At 39.5% G+C, this 15,826-nt stretch overlaps 1 protein-coding gene across 1 annotated transcript in view; it reads left to right on the top strand.

Annotated features, from left to right (window-relative positions):
• Positions 1 to 15,826, top strand: part of FHIP2A (FHF complex subunit HOOK interacting protein 2A) — a 36,575-nt gene that overhangs the window by 5,876 nt on the left and 14,873 nt on the right. The window contains exons 2-10 of the mRNA XM_071563574.1: positions 2,531 to 2,609; positions 4,584 to 4,753; positions 7,201 to 7,305; positions 7,639 to 7,761; positions 11,980 to 12,270; positions 13,154 to 13,350; positions 14,499 to 14,613; positions 14,719 to 14,795; positions 14,891 to 15,083. Of these exons, the coding sequence (XP_071419675.1) occupies positions 2,531 to 2,609; positions 4,584 to 4,753; positions 7,201 to 7,305; positions 7,639 to 7,761; positions 11,980 to 12,270; positions 13,154 to 13,350; positions 14,499 to 14,613; positions 14,719 to 14,795; positions 14,891 to 15,083 (1,350 nt within the window). The remainder of the gene's footprint in view (positions 1 to 2,530; positions 2,610 to 4,583; positions 4,754 to 7,200; positions 7,306 to 7,638; positions 7,762 to 11,979; positions 12,271 to 13,153; positions 13,351 to 14,498; positions 14,614 to 14,718; positions 14,796 to 14,890; positions 15,084 to 15,826) is intronic.

Below are 15,826 nucleotides of genomic sequence, written 5' to 3'. Positions count from 1 at the left end.
ACATCTCCAGCTGTTGGCTAAAGGTATCTGTGTTTGGTGAGTCTGGCTTGCAGTCCTCAGTCAGAAAAGGCTGTGGAATCACTGAGTATTTTAATTTAAAAGGGCAGGACCTGTCCCTGAATTACATTTTCACCTCCGAGAAGAGTCCCTGGAGGCCTTTGTTGGGAAGGAGAGTGTCTGTATCCAATGTTCTCTCCCATGGTGGATAAATTATTGACAGTGCTGAGAAGTGAAATCCTTTTCCTGGCACTGCTCAGAGGCACTAAATTCATCTTGAGGCAGATGAGGCTAGAAGAAGTAGAGAGGAAAATCACATCAGCCAAGGATAAATCTTTAATGTTATCTATCATGTGTTACTTTGGAAATAGTGGTCTGAAGGCCTGCATTCCTCAAAAGTTGTCTCTGTGTAATTCATCAGCTGGCACTGAGGTTTTGATACAGGTTTTTTTGGTAGAAAGATGCTAAATGATCATTACATTGCTTGAAATACACATCTACAACAGCAAGTGTGACATACAAAGCATGATACAAAGTATCATGTGCTCAGCCTTCAGTTCGTTCAGGTATTCTTCTGAATTTCAATAACCTCGTAAATGTCATGGTAAAATAAAATAAACTAGTTTGTCCAGGGTATTTATTCTGTGGTATCTGTCTTGGTATTTATTCTGTGGTAGCTGGAAGACTTAGTGGGTGCACAGAGTGTCAGGGAGAGGATAAGCACTGTCAGTTTGATTTCCTAGTTGCCATTTTTGAGGCCACATTTGCACCCAGGCTGCAGGTGGAGATAGTTGCCAAGCACCACTACTCTTTAGGAGTCTTGCATGTCAAAGTCCTGTGTGCAAAGGGCCATTAATAATTAGCATTCCACTTACCTCACATGGCATGCTGTTCATATACTGGGCTTTACAGCTTTACCAAGATAAATTTAGATGTCATTAAATTCAAGGCAAAGAAAAGACTGATGTGGAGAACGCCCAGAGCTTTTTCAAGGAGACCGGGACTACCCAGCAAGACTACACAGATGTCTGAGCCCTGTGCTTGTGTTTGCCCAAGAACTGAGACAACTCAGCACTTTTCAGACCCTGTGAGGAGTCACTAGGGGAGTTCAGAGTTACTGGTCTCATATGTGGTATCTGTAGCTTTTGGGGAGAAAACTTTCTCACTGTGAGGTTGCCTGAACCCTGAAGAGGTTGTGGAATCTCCATCCTTTGATAAATTCAAAAGTCATCTGGACATGGTTCTGGGCAGTTGGCTCTGACCGTGCTGGAGCAGGGAGGCTCCGGCAGGTGATCTCCAGAGGCCCTTCCACCCTCAGCCCCTCTGAGAGTCTGTAAAGGACTGGACTCCATTGGGTCAGTTCAGCTCCTTATCCTTCCAAAATGGACACACCAATTTGTACTTGGGATTCTTTCTGTTTGCCCACAGAATGGCTCACATTGCTGCCATCATGTCAAGTGATAATCCCCTGTTTCAGAACTAACTGTAAAAGAATGACTTGAGGACTTGATAGTGGGAAAAAAAAGCCTTGAGCAAGTAGATTAGACCTGAGTAACAACAGACCTTCATGGGATCTGTTGAGTGGTCTGGGTTTTCCCTGCAGGATTCCTGATTTTACCAGCTCAGAACATTTTACACTGTGGTCACAAATTCAATGTTTGCCTCAACACTGTCTTTGGAAGGCAGAAGGGTGAAATACTTGTGGTTGTGGTCCTCCTTTTTTCTCTCACTGCCTGTGGTGTGGCAGGTGTTGGTGCCTGTGCTGGAAAGGGCCACCAAGTCTGCAGCTCAGTGGGGAAGGAGCAGTGCTGATGGGACTGAGTGGGAGGCTGTTTCATTGTGGTAAAATGCTATTCCTGGATGCTGGTCACACCCAACCGGCCGTCCCAAATTCCTCCAGAAAAGAAGAAACTTCCTTTTCTTTCAAAAATAAAATAAGAAATGAGTTTGTTTAAAAAAAAGAGCAACCTACCAAGCTCTGGGGATGGACCTGGTGTTCAAAAAAACAAAAGCAAACCCAACCAAAAAATGAACAGAGATCTTTTAAAAGAACTTGTGGTTAACAGGAAAAAAGGCACAGCAAAAACTGCATGAAGAAAATAAATGGTATTTTTAAGGGAACAGAGGAAAAGAACAGAGTGTACGGAAAGGGAGGATGGCATGAAGAGCAGGTGTAAAAGAACATGATTTTTTTCCTACAGGATAAAACTGTGATCTAAATACAAACATACGTTTTCTAGTATTGCTTTGGTGTATGAACCATTGCTTTTGTTGCTTCAAATAGACTGTCTGGTCATAGAGATATCACAGAGATTATTACTGATGTTCACAAGCCAGGCAGGGTGTCATGGGGCTCACATGAATAATGGATGTAGTCCTTGTTAAAGGTAAAAGAGCAGAGAGTAGCAATTGTAGCACGGGTCTGCAGCTGTTCACTTTCAAGCATAAGATAAAATACAGTTTAATATCTGAGAAAACATGTTAATTTATTTTCTGTTTTTTCATTGTTGTTTTGTTTTGGTTTTTTCCATAGCTGGCACCTTCCCTTCCATTACAAGAAGACTTTGTTTACCACTGGAAAGCAATCACCCATTACTACATAGAGACCTCAGGTAAAAGAAGAAAGCACTCCGGGTTTGTCTCTTTGTTGTGAAAACTAGAATTCCCAATTTCAGTCTTCTTAAAAAGAAAAGATGAAGAAACACTACAATGAGTCTTCTCTTTTATCAAAATGCAACAGGAATAATTAGTAATTAAAAATACTATGTACCTCTACCCCTTAAAAAGTAAGCATGAAAAAGTGATTGAGGGAGGTCGTGTTTCCTGAGTACCATGTAGAGAACTGTACATTTTCATGTCTGACCCAATTTCTGTCTTCATGTTTTTTGTTTAATCTAAACAGACAGCTGCAGAAGTGTAGTCCTTGCTGGTAACCTTTCTGTTGGTTTGCACCAGGGATTTTCTTTTTCTTTTTCCAAGATTTTAGTAAAAGTAATTTTGTGGTCATAGATTTTACCAGACATGTATGAATTCCATGTGCTCAGTATTAGTTTTTTTGGTTTACTGTCATATCTTGGTGAGAGGTATTTTGATAACATAGCTCTGAAAAGTGAATTTGTGAGCAGAGTTTTGTTAAACCTTATCCAGATGTTATTTTGCTTTCCTAAGAAACCTGCATATTCTGATAAAATATGACTGTAGGTTTTTTCTTAAAATTTTGCCTGGGTTTTTTTTGGAGGAGTTTTTGTGGGGTTTTTTTTGGTGTCTTTGGTTTTTTGTTTTGTTTTGTTTTCAAAAAACATTTTTAAATTTTTTTTTTAGTTATTAAACTGCTGTGTTTTAAAAGTGAATGTTGCCATGCACGTTAGTTCTGCATTTCTGCTGGAGGAGCTGTTGAATCTGTGTTTGTATCTGGACTGGTGATCTTGTTTATGCCAATAGTTACTTGTACAGGCTGCAGCTTTGACCCTTGGTTCTAAATACCCATCTTTTGGAACACTGTGTGATGTTTCCTAAGGTGGAAGTGACAGGGTGGCAGAGGAAAAGTGATACCTGCAATGACGTGATGCTGGATAAAAGCTGACCTCTCTCCCAGACTTTCAGAAGTCTTTTGGAAAAGAATTTTCCACTGAGTGGATATATTTCTGTCCTCTGCAGTAGGGGCAGAGTTACCTTAGGAAATTCAAGGAAAACACTCCAGGCTGTTGGAGGTTGTGGCACAGACCAAAATCACTCTGACATGGCAGTTTCCCTGTGTGGTCTTGTTGCCATTTGCATGCAAGTGACAGTTGTTTTTAGATTATTGCATAAGAAGTGGTAACCATTTCCTGAGCTAGTGGGAGAGTTGTTCAAGTAGAATTGAGCTGAAAAAAAAAAGAAAAAGGAAAATCTTCACGTGTGGACATGCTCTACAACACATCAGTGCCAGCTCCCAGTGCCAGTGGCACAGATCCCTTCAGTGTCATGACTTTAGTATAATGAAATCGGTCTTACCCTTTCCTTCATAAAGTTTGACAGAATTCTCTTGTCAATGCAGGAAGTATAAAAGACAAATGTAAAAACTTTTGAAGAATAAGCAGCATAAAATTTCAATTTTCTTTGTTGTTATCATTAGAAAAAAAACCATTTATTTAGTTGTCAAGTTTGTAAAGGAACTGATCAGGTGCAAATTAACCTAATACTAAAAGCCATTTAGAGTTTTGAGAATAATATATGAAGAGTCAAAGAGGAAGTTATCAAGACAGAGTGGATACTAACCAGAAGATTGAGAGTAGAACCTTTCACTCCCTAAGCTTGGTTTCTGGCTGTAGAATTTTTCATTTTTGACCATGTATTTAATGTATCTTTTGAATTTTGACATTTCACTTTTTCCCCATTGCAAGGTTAGTTGTCTACTCAATGGCTTTTCCAGTTTATATTTCCAGATATATGGTTCTGAAAATTTGATTTAAGACATGGTGGAAACTTACATGCTGTATATAAGATTGTTTAAATAAATGGTCATGTTTTTAAAACTTAAATTTGGAACTAAAGATAAGTGAGGACAGTATTTTAATAATTCTTAATTGCTTATCTCTTCTGTTTAGATGACAAAGCTCCTGTGACTGATACCAACATTCCTTCTCACCTGGAACAGATGTTGGATATTCTGGTCCAAGAAGAAAATGAGAGGGAGTCAGGTGAAACAGGACCATGTATGGAATATTTGCTGCATCACAAGATTTTGGAGACACTCTACACACTAGGAAAAGCTGATGTATGTACTTCTCAGCAGAGCAGATTGTCTTTTGTGTGAGCTCCTAAGTCTGTAATAAGGACTGAAGTTCTACAGTAGGTGGTAGTGTGGGACACTGAACTTCAGCAATAAGCTGTTTACTTATGCTACCAACATATGACAACTCACAATCTTTTACAGGTGTGCTGAAGGTGAGACAACCAGAGAGACACTGACTAAGACAGCACCCTGAGATTTGTTACTCACCACACTGATAATATTGACTGTGAAACTAAGAGAAACATTTTTGTTCAATCTAGAATTTATGTGGCTTCTGGAAGGCAGCATGATCCCTCTCTGTCCTTTGTCAAGTGTTATGAGTTTTTTGGGTGAGAAGGGCTGTATTAGATACAGATTTTTGATAAATTTTTCTGACTGTGGTGAGTTATTTCCCAGAAAGACTTCATGTCAAAAGGCATTAAATTCAGCTGATCTCCAGACAGCTTTCACAGCTGAGTCTCCGGTAGGAGTGTAGCCCTTGGCAGTGTTGTCTGATTCTTCATGTTGCCTTTGTGGTACACATGAAGTTGGTTCATTCTTGTTTCTGTCTTTTTTGACAGACTTCTGAACTAAAGTGGGTGGTGTTGGATGGGTCATGGGGTGAATTAGCTTGGCAGTCCTTGTGCTAGAAGTTTCTGTATCATGATGCAGATGCTATTAGGAAATCATGGTGTATCCTGTTCTAAGGATAAAGGGGGCTCTCCAGAGTTTCATTCTCAGTCTTTTGCACATTGTCACAGTTCTTAGTCTATTCAATTTTACACAAATAGACAATGTAGGATACTGGCAGTCTGCACCTGGGATGTTCCTTGTTCTGGAAGGACCAGAGCTCTGCAGTTCCTGTTACTACACCAGCTGTCCTGCAATCAGGCTAAGATACCTGCTGCATTGAAAATACTGGCTCAGAAATACAGCTCATTCAGCAATCTATAAACTTCATCAAGAAACTAAGATGTGCTGGTGACTTATGTGAAGTGGGTAATTAGTGGCAGGCAGTTAAATGCCTCCCTGACATCCGATCCCGCCAGATCTCGGAAGCTAAGCAGGGTAAGCCCCGGATTAGTACTTGGATGGGAGACCTCCTGGGAAATGCCGGGTGCTGTAGGTTCTAGTCCTGAGGACTTCACTGCCACTGTCCAAGCTCGCTCGGCCGTGGCAGATGGACCTCAGGACTTAAACGGTGGGGCCAGTTCTGCGCACGCTGAGCCTCACCTAAAATCCACTGCGCAGGCTGGAAGGGCACACCCACGTGGGGACAGCCCTTCCCAAATCTTCGTTCGCAAAGATGAGCCACACACACAATTAGTGGTGTGTTTCTGAGGGTTGGGAGAAGTCATTTTGCACTCATGCAAATATGCCTGTACAAGCAATTCTTGTACAGCCTGTCTTTACACTTTGCCACTTGTGAGTTGATACATCTGAAGTAAGCACACAGTTCAGTGCTTGCAAGGTGTTGCAAAGATCTGGTGTAAAAAGAATAATTTGCTTTCACAGCAGTCATTCAGACTTACTGTTACTGTGGGTGTGCCCTGATGATACATATTTTGCCATTCTGTTCAATGGATTGCTTGACAGCTCAGTGATGAGTAGGGATTAAAAATCTAGGGGTACTTACGTTAAAAGGAGAACTAGGCTGGGCAGTTGTCACTGCTGCCTGTTGCCATCCCTGCTCCATCAGCTGTGCAGTGAACCAGAGGAGGGAAATATGGGTTAAAATTAACCTGTGGAGTAACAGCGTTTACTAATGTGGTAGAACACGTTAGTTTCAGGGGGGCTTTAGCCAGAAACAAAGTTACATAAAGGACCACAAGCCATCAGATCTCATGGAGATAGGAAAGTCCTTTCATGGGATGTTGTACATGGGGGACAGTAGAACAAAGGTCTGCATGTTGCAGATACTTGTGATTCATATTCTTCTCAGGGAAAACAACAGCTTTGTTTCATCCTGGAACATCTGTACATTTATAAACACTTTATTGTCTGAGGTTAATTGGTTGTGACTTTGAGAAACCTTTGGTAGATACTAAGATGTTTATGGTTTATAATTCTTTATTTGTATGTACTGACTGGATTTTGTGGCACAGTACCTTAAAAGAGAGCTGACCTGTAGCAAATTAATTCCAAGTTAATTTCCCCTTATCACCATAATGATCTGGAATATTTTCTGGAAAGATTGGTAGAAGGCTGCCCTAGAGCAATTAACTGAAAGTATGAATAATTTGAAAAAGAAAACAGCAATGGGATGCAACATTTTTTGTTGATCTCTGTTAATATCGATGACAGTAATGTGTTAACAGATGGTGATTATTTTTAAAATACTTTTGGGTATATTACTGCTGTTTAATTGGCCATTCTGAGCGACAAATTTGCATCGATGTTTTTCTCCACATTTGTTATATTTTTGTTATTGTTCATCTGTTTTGTTTCAGTGTCCTCCAGGAATGAAACAGCAAGTTCTGGCTTTTTATACCAAGCTTCTTGGAAGAATACGGCAACCTCTTCTACCCCACATAAATGTGCATAGGCCAGTGCAGGTACTGCTCAGACCTGAAGCAAACTATATTTTTGCATGACAAGTTTCTTTCATTCTGCTGTAGCTAATGGTGTCTTTAATTCTTCCATTGTCAAGTGAATTAAAGAAACTGCTCAAGTGCAGGATCAGTTTTAATGTATTGCTGATTAGAGCCTTGAACTGCCACTGCAGTGTAAGGCATAAATAATAAAGAAAACTTAAAGCAATCTAAATCTAAATGTTCAGGTCAATAATCATACATAATTGTGGTAGGTGTATAGAAAAATAATTCCATCCATTATTCCCAGAAAAAGCTATAGCTTACTCTGTCTTAATTGTTCACTTTATGTGACAGAAATTAATCCGGCTGTGTGGTGAAGTTCTGGCAACACCAACAGAAAATGAAGAAATTCAGTTTCTCTGTATAGTGTGTGCAAAGCTGAAACAAGATCCATACCTGGTCAACTTCTTCCTTGAGGTGAGTACATCTATTCAGTATTTTCCAGGTTTATTTACTGTGCACAGACAAAATCTAGTAGAGTTCTGGAGGTACCACATTGTGCTTCATAGCTTAGTTTTCATTCCATCTGGGATTTTTTTTTTCTGGGATACTAGAAGTTCTGTTGTTTGGGGTGTTTTAGCTTCCAGAGATTTGATACATCTCATTTGCACTAGAATTTCATTCAGAGTTCGCAGTTATACCTGCCTGAGGCCCTTGTCCTCTGCAGTGAAAGTGCTTTCAGAGTAGGATATGAATTGTAATGTAGAACAGGGAGACCTTGGACTTCCTGTCTTGTTTTGTCTTCAGCCTGAAAAGGACTAAGGGACAGATTGCAGGGGGCAAGCTGTGAAGGATTCTGCAGGACTGGGCCCGTATTTGGTGGTGGCACATTCGCTGTAGCTGCAGTGCCAGCTCACTGTCTGCAGTACAGCACTGTCTTCTGTCAGTAAGAAAGCCAAATATCTTTACTGCCCCTTCAAACTTAACATGCGGCATCGATGAAATCGGAGTGGGAGGACAAACAGTTTCTAGACTGACTTTCTGTTCCCATTTAGAAGAAGCACAAAATGTTTGATTTATAGAAGTCCATTTAGAAATGCCTTTTGCTCCCACTTTGGTGTTTCCTGTGGTGACACAGTCTATTATGTGATACATAGCTGAAAAATGTAGATATAGTGTTCCCCAGGAATATTTTACAAGTTTCCACAAATAAGGTTAGCAGAGGATGCAAAACTGCAAAGATTCATTATTTTCCATTGATATGTGATTATCACTTACAAGTCAGTAGTAAAAAATCTATCTTGAGTTTGTTTTTAACCTTAGCTAAATATCATCCTGACCACCATTGTAACCACTCTAGTTTTACAAGCAGTAGAAATGGTGTAAGGATTGAAAAGTCAGTATTTAAACATAGAAAGAACTTAGAAGCAAACTACTTCATATATTACATGCAAAATATGGTAGCATTCAGAACCAGATTACTTTCAATGTTACTTGTTTAAGGTGGGTGGTTTAAAAAAAACCTTCTTAATTACTCCTACACTCAAATAATGCCCTTGAAATCAAACCTGAGAATCGCAATCATGAGAACCACAGGTGTTTTGTCAGACATTGTTGGTGTTTGTCCCCAAAACAGCAAGGTTCCAATATTAAAAAGCAGACATGGAAATCCAGATGATTCCAAGTTTCAAAGGGATCTCTAGTTTCATGAAATGCTGGCTATGGAGTTCATGCAAGCTGATAAACATTTCTTGTAGCTCCTGTTTCCTTCACAGCATGATTCTGAATGTTGTAGCCTAAGGCATTTGTCTTCATAACTTCTGATGGTTGTTTCCCCGTAAGGTACATGGGGTGCAGAATTGTCTTTTACTAGAACAGAATACTCTCGTTGTTCACATCTAGGCCTCTTAGAGGTGCTGTTGTTGTGACTTGATCACAGTTTCTGACCTTCAGGTGCATGAAAGGGTAAATCTACAGAATTCTGTGTGACATGTCTCTCTAAAATCTCCAATATTTATAAACTGAAATGCAGATGGATCTTCCCACAGCATTCTGTTTGCATCTGTTTGTTTCGTTTCCTTCCTTGACTGTTCCCGATCAGTTTCTAGTGGATTTTATGGCCATAAAAGAAACTGTGTACAAAGCCAGGATTTCCTTTGTATGATTCCATATCAAATAGTGTGTTGATAGGATGCTGTTTATATTCCCATAAAATCTTTCATCTATATTGCTTAACCAATCAGGCTACATGGCATAACTGTCTCTGGGGCAAGTTATTTCTGTTGTGGAAATAAGAACTGGAAGTACTTCATTCTGCTTACTTAAAGCTTTAAAAACCATACACTGGTTTTATTTTGACTTTAATGTGCTCTTTAAACTGACTTTCCTAGTTCTTATGTAGAGGTAAAGAATATACATTGTAACATTTGTTTTATTAGCTCTGCCTCAGTTGTATTTTATGCTAAACTTGCCCCCATCTCATCTTATCCCATTCACCTTGTTCCATACAAAGGGACACTTGATTCTCTGTGTTTCAACTTCTGCTCTTGAGACATTAAAAAAGTTATAATATAGTGTCTGCTAAAAAGTTGTACCTTCATGTTATAAAATGATCAATAGTTCAACTATTCACTTGCATGTTCAATACTGCAAATTACCTGCTTGTATTTCTCACCACAAATTAAGCAGAGATTCTTATCAGTTGATTTTTTTCACAGAATTATTTTTAAATCTCTCTGAACTCAGACATGGCATCATCCACTACAGATTTTGAAACTCTGATAAGTTAGCATATCACAAAAATATAAAAGTGTGTTTTTTCATTGTCTACTCTCTGTTGATGCTGAATTCACAAGTACTTTGTTTAGAAAGCATTGAATATGTGTTTTGTGTAACCTTTTCTATTAGGTCATTCAGGATCCTGTTTTGCACCTTTGCAGGAGGCAGGTGAGCAGCTGAGCTGCAGAATTGCATGATCATACAACAGGAAGCTTAAATACACACAAAACTCTGCCTGTGTGTTGGCCACTGTACAAACTGCTTTGTGTTGCCTGCCAATATAAGAGTAGTGAGATATGGACACATTTGCAGGGGCATTCTTATATATACTAGGTCTGCTCATCAATGCCTTGGCTAAATGAACAATGGCCTTTCAAATGACAGGAGAGTCCAGACATGAAGTAATAAGATAAAATAAGTATTTTACCAAATATTGGCCAGTTTTTGAAAAAAGTAGCTTTTGCCTTTGACAACCTTCCTGCTTCTTTCGTGGTGCCAGCAACAGTGTGTAATCCAGGATGGAAATGCTGCTCCAGCCTTTAGTTCCACTTCAGGTGCAAGAGTGGCTGCTGTGATTCAGATATTTCTGTGTATTAATAAGAGTTGGGATGATACTGGAGGCCTCCAGAAGCTTTAGGGATAGACAAACATGGTTCAGACAGACACATTTTTGCTGCTTTGCCACCTTATGCTTTTCACACTGTCAAAAAAATATACATATGTTGAAGGAGTGATTTTTCTAGTGCAGTCAAAAATCATACTTATTTTATAGCATACAGTGTGCTGCTCTACCACTGTTTGCCTCGCCAGGGAATTGGTTCTATGAGTGTATCAGAATGCTCAGTGCAAATTCCCCACAATGAATGCACAGCAATCAAGCAAATGTTCACAGCAGCTCTGGTTTGCTGCCCGAGACTGTCTTGTAGTCAGTCCCTGCTGGCATGTATGTACTAAACACCATTAACCCCAAAGGGTTAGTTTTTTGAATTATTAATGCTTGAGATATATTTGTAATAATTTTGGTGTTATCATAGAGAAGAGCACTGTTTGGATTTATAATCTCACTATTGTGCTCAACTGAAAAAATGTCTTGTGCTGCAGTGTGTTTTATGATTCCAGTAAAGTGTTATTCACCTGCACTTATGCCAGAAGATCACTGAATTCTTGCCTTGCTGTGAGTTTCTTCTTGGTATCACAGAGCGCAAATTTAAATGTCTTTTTGTGAGCTGGAGACAGATTTATGGGAAGACAGATGGGTTGCTTTTTTTTCAGGCTGAGTAGAGATGCTTTGGAACTTGCGAGAAGGTTCTCTGTGACCTGTTATAATATCCAGTGCCCAGTGCTAACTTCTAGTATCTTCTGTCCCTCCAATCTACTCAACTGTTTCTTCATGAGAAACACAATTTCAGAGTACTCTCCTGTCACAAAAGGTGTTTTTTTCTCTTTCCTGTTGAAGATAAAATCTCAAGAAATTTAGAATTACTGTGTGACTCCAACTGGAAATTGTGTTTCAGACGTTAGATGAATTTGAGGCCTTGGCCTGGAAGGGGATGTTTTATGGTATGTACTAAGGTCTAAAGGTGCACCCATAAGGTAAATGAAAAACTGTCAAATCGTGGGCAAATCAAGTGAATACATTCTTTCAGTTATGAACAGAAAAAGTTGCCATCTCTTTGTAAATGGCATATTCAGCCTTGAAACAAAATGGTACAAGGCTTAAGACAACTTTAAGCAGATTTAAAAATGTCCTAGGTTTAAAAAACACCCACGCTCCCACAGCCCATTACATTCTACATGGTTACTGTATCCAGCCTTGACTACTTCAAACGCTGATGTAAAAGAAATTGCTTTTTAGTAAATTTCTGCTTCAGGATGAACAGTAATTTCAATGGTGTAATTCCAAAAAATGCTTTGCAGAGTAAGTTAAAAGCAATGGCTTCCAAAGGATCAGCAAGTGTAATCACAGAAGACATGATAAAAGACCAAGACTCTGTGACAGACACTGGACAGCCTGTTCAGCCCGAAGAATCGCCCAGCGCAGCCGGAGTGGAGCACATGGAGAGGGAAGAGGAGCTCCCACAGCAGGGGGAGGATCTGTCCTTCAGCCTGGATGAACTCAATGTCACAGCTGCACCCGAGTCCTCCCCTGTTTGTCCAAATCAAGACTATAATTTAGTGAATTCTCTGCTAAACCTCACTAAAAGTCCTGTGAGTTTTTTGGTTTGTTTTTTTTTTCCTGTTTAATGTGATAAAATGAATTAGCTGGATGCTGTTTGAAGTGGGCAGAGGGAGTGAATATACACATATATACGAACTGTATTTTAGCTATAAAACCTAAAATGAGTTTTTATTGCAGACAACTTTTGTATATTGAAAATTTTCCTTGCCAGTTCAGATTAAAGTAAAAACATTATTTTAGAAGATTATTACTAAATCTGTTGATGGTAATGTAAGTAGTGTTTTTTGAGAAATATATATATATAGGGTGCTGCATGTTTCAGGGAAAAGCTACACAGGATAATCAGAAGGTTAAATATTATCATAAGAGAATATATTTAAAACAACTTTACATTGTTCTGACTTAACCAAACCCACTGTCTTTGTAATGACACTGGGCTGGAAACTAGAAGTTTGTTTTCTTGAAAAAAAACCTGTTGTACATCTTACCCAGCTCCATCCTCAAATTCAGACTCAGATTTTTTTAGAAAAAATAGTGAAGGGTTGGGTAAGCCTGTAATTGCTATAGCAGTGTTGAGAGCAGAAAACCAACTCTACTGCTGCACCTCTTCATTGTTACATGATTAGTTTACAGGATATAATATCCTGGTCTTGAGCTGACCTACAGCACTAGTTCTGTCAGTCTGAAGGTTGCAGTTGCATTCTTAGTATTTGACACAGAATCAGGTGAGATTCTTTATTTTGTAACATCCAAATTCACTAGAATAAAGTTTTAATGACTGAAAAGTCAACAAAAATAAATGCATTCACTCACTGTGGGGGAATGAAGAGGTTTTGTTCAGGAGATATTTGCTGCTTGATTTCAAGTGAGCTTCATTCACCTCTGATTAATTCTTCCATGCTCTTCTGCCAGGACGGCCGGATAGCAGTGAAGGCCTGTGAAGGCCTCATGCTTTTGGTGAGTTTGCCAGAACCAGCAGCTGCCAAGTGCCTGTCTCAAAGCACTTGTTTGTGTGAATTGTTGACAGACAGGCTGGCCACCCTCTACAAAGCCCTGCCTCAGTCACTGGATCCCTTGGACATTGAAACAGTGGAGGCAATTAACTGGGGGTAAGAATTTTATTTTTGTATTTAATCCCAAAGTGATTTTACACCCCTCTCTGAAACTAATGTTATAGATAGACAAGGTGTATAAAATATTTCCCCTACCCTTGCTAAAGCCTCAAGAGCGGAGCTGAGATACAGCTGCAGCACAGTGGTACCCTTTGGGTGTCCAGGGTATACGTGATTTCTGACATGGGGCCAGGTTGGCCTGCCAGTCCCTTGCAGAGATTCCTCAGGGGGCAAACTTTCCCACTAAATTATGTTAGCACATTGTGTTGGTGTCACTGGAGTATCAGGTATGATCTATATTCTCATGCGGGTGTCCAGGGTTTAGGAAACACAAATTTCACTGTACACAGTGGACACTTTAGGCTGCTGCAGGAGGCAGAACGGTGTATTTGTTAACAGGCTGCTGTTGCAAAATTCTTGCAGCAAAATAGAAGGAAGCAAAAGATCTATGCCTGTCATCCTATCTGCTTGCATGTTAGATTCTCAAACCATTTCCCTTCTGCATTCACCTTACTGTGGGTTACTCATGATCTATTAGTACTGAGACAAAAAGTAGGTATTTGCAAAGTGTCTACCAAACTTACTGGTGGTTGGTGTTCAGAATTAGAAAGGGAAAAGCCACAGCTTTGAATTGTGGGATAATTAACTATTGGAGTGCTTTATTGAAGGAAATGGTGTATTGGTTATTCCTTAGAGCCCTTAAATTGAGATAACATGTTTTTTTCCTAGAAGATACAATCTACTTCAGGTATACACAGTATGATTTTGCTGGACTTGCTTGAGGTTGTTTGCAGAGTAGAGAACAGTTGCCTTTATTTTATGGTTCTGTGACTACAGGAGTTACTGACTCAGTTTCTGTGGTCTGTTTCCTGGGAGACCAGACTTGGTGATCAGTTTTCCCTTCTGACTGCAGAAATACTTAACCAGAGTTCTCCTGTTGTACATCCTGTGTATCCTTTACATGTCTCTGAACACCTGTGTAATGATGGCACTGCCAGATTAGTAGAGACTGGCAGAAAAACCTTTTTAATGTTCACTTCATTACAAGTAGGTCAGTAATTATTCTGTTAGATTCAGTAAGAATGAAGTTCAAGGTTCTTCAATTACTTGTAGACTAAATAAATATTTTCCTCTATGTTCTGTAGTTTGGATTCCTACAGCCACAAAGAAGATGCATCTGCTTTTCCAGGGAAAAGAGCGTTGATTTCATTTCTTTCTTGGTTTGACTACTGTGATCAACTCATCAAAGAAGCACAAAAGGTTTGAAATGTGTTCAGATGATACAAATGTATTCAGCAAATAAGTAGTTCCACTTGTTTCTTAGCTCTGGAGTTTGAGACAGACCATTTTGTACTTTTGTTTCAGACGACTGCTGTTGCTATGGCAAAAGCTGTGCGGGAGCGATTTTTCATTGATGTTATGGAACCTCAGCTGATGCAAACGTGAGTAGCATCCTGTGAGAGACAGTGGGATCTGAATTGAGCTGGCTTTTTTCACCTAAATCCACCACGTGTCTGATATGAAATACTTTGTTCAGTTCAGAGATCGGAATCCTCACATCAACTGCACTGTTGCACCGCATTGTTCGTCAGGTGACTTCAGATGTCCTGCTGCAGGAACTGGTGTATTTTATCCTTGGAGAGCAGAGGGAGCCGGAAACCTTGGCAGACATCAGCAGGCACCCATTGCGGCACAGGTTAATCGAGCACTGTGATCATATTTCTGACGAGGTGAGAGGTGATGCTGACACAGGACTGTCTGCTGGTCAGTTCTGCCTTGGGGAGAGTCTGTAAAGGCACCTTTGTGAGGACTTCTCACAATTGTGTCAATTCTCTTGCCAAGAGAAAGAGTTCTGACTGCCAGCCTTACAAATTCCCTTTAGAAAATGGAAGTCAAGCTGTTTCCTCCACCGAGCGTATTGTGCCCTTTACTAAAGATTCTATTCTAAATTTGCTTGCCCACTATGCATATCTAGTTAGACTGACTCATTTGCAAGACAGGGCAAACTCAGTTTCTGTAATTGCATTTTAATTTGTGCTTTGTTATTTGTGTCACTGTTATTTTCCATGCTCTGTGAATTCTATGTTGTTATCATAAAAGATAGTTAAAAACTTGGTGTTTAGATGAAGTATAGTCAGAGAATATACACAATACCAATTAAAAGATGATACAATACTTTAAAGCACTTTACACACTATAAACATTGTTAAATTAGTTCAGTAAATTCCTCCTCAGGAACTGCTTGTTTCATTTTCTCCATGAAACAACCTCCACTCTCTACTTTTTCAAATAAAACCCAAGCTTGCCTGAACTACAGATCTATGCCTTCTATCAATCTTTCAGTATACCTACCTGCTCACCCTGTCAGAATGAGTTATCAGTATAAATTACCTGTGCAAAGCTAAGCACTCTAAACCTGTCTTTAAAAATTGTCTGTGTATTGCTTGAAGTCAGTCTCCTTTTAAAAGCCAAC

The sequence above is a fragment of the Pithys albifrons genome, chromosome 9, assembly GCF_047495875.1.
Source record: "Pithys albifrons albifrons isolate INPA30051 chromosome 9, PitAlb_v1, whole genome shotgun sequence".
Taxonomy (NCBI): domain Eukaryota; kingdom Metazoa; phylum Chordata; class Aves; order Passeriformes; family Thamnophilidae; genus Pithys; species Pithys albifrons.
This window is presented reverse-complemented; position numbering and strand designations above follow the sequence as displayed.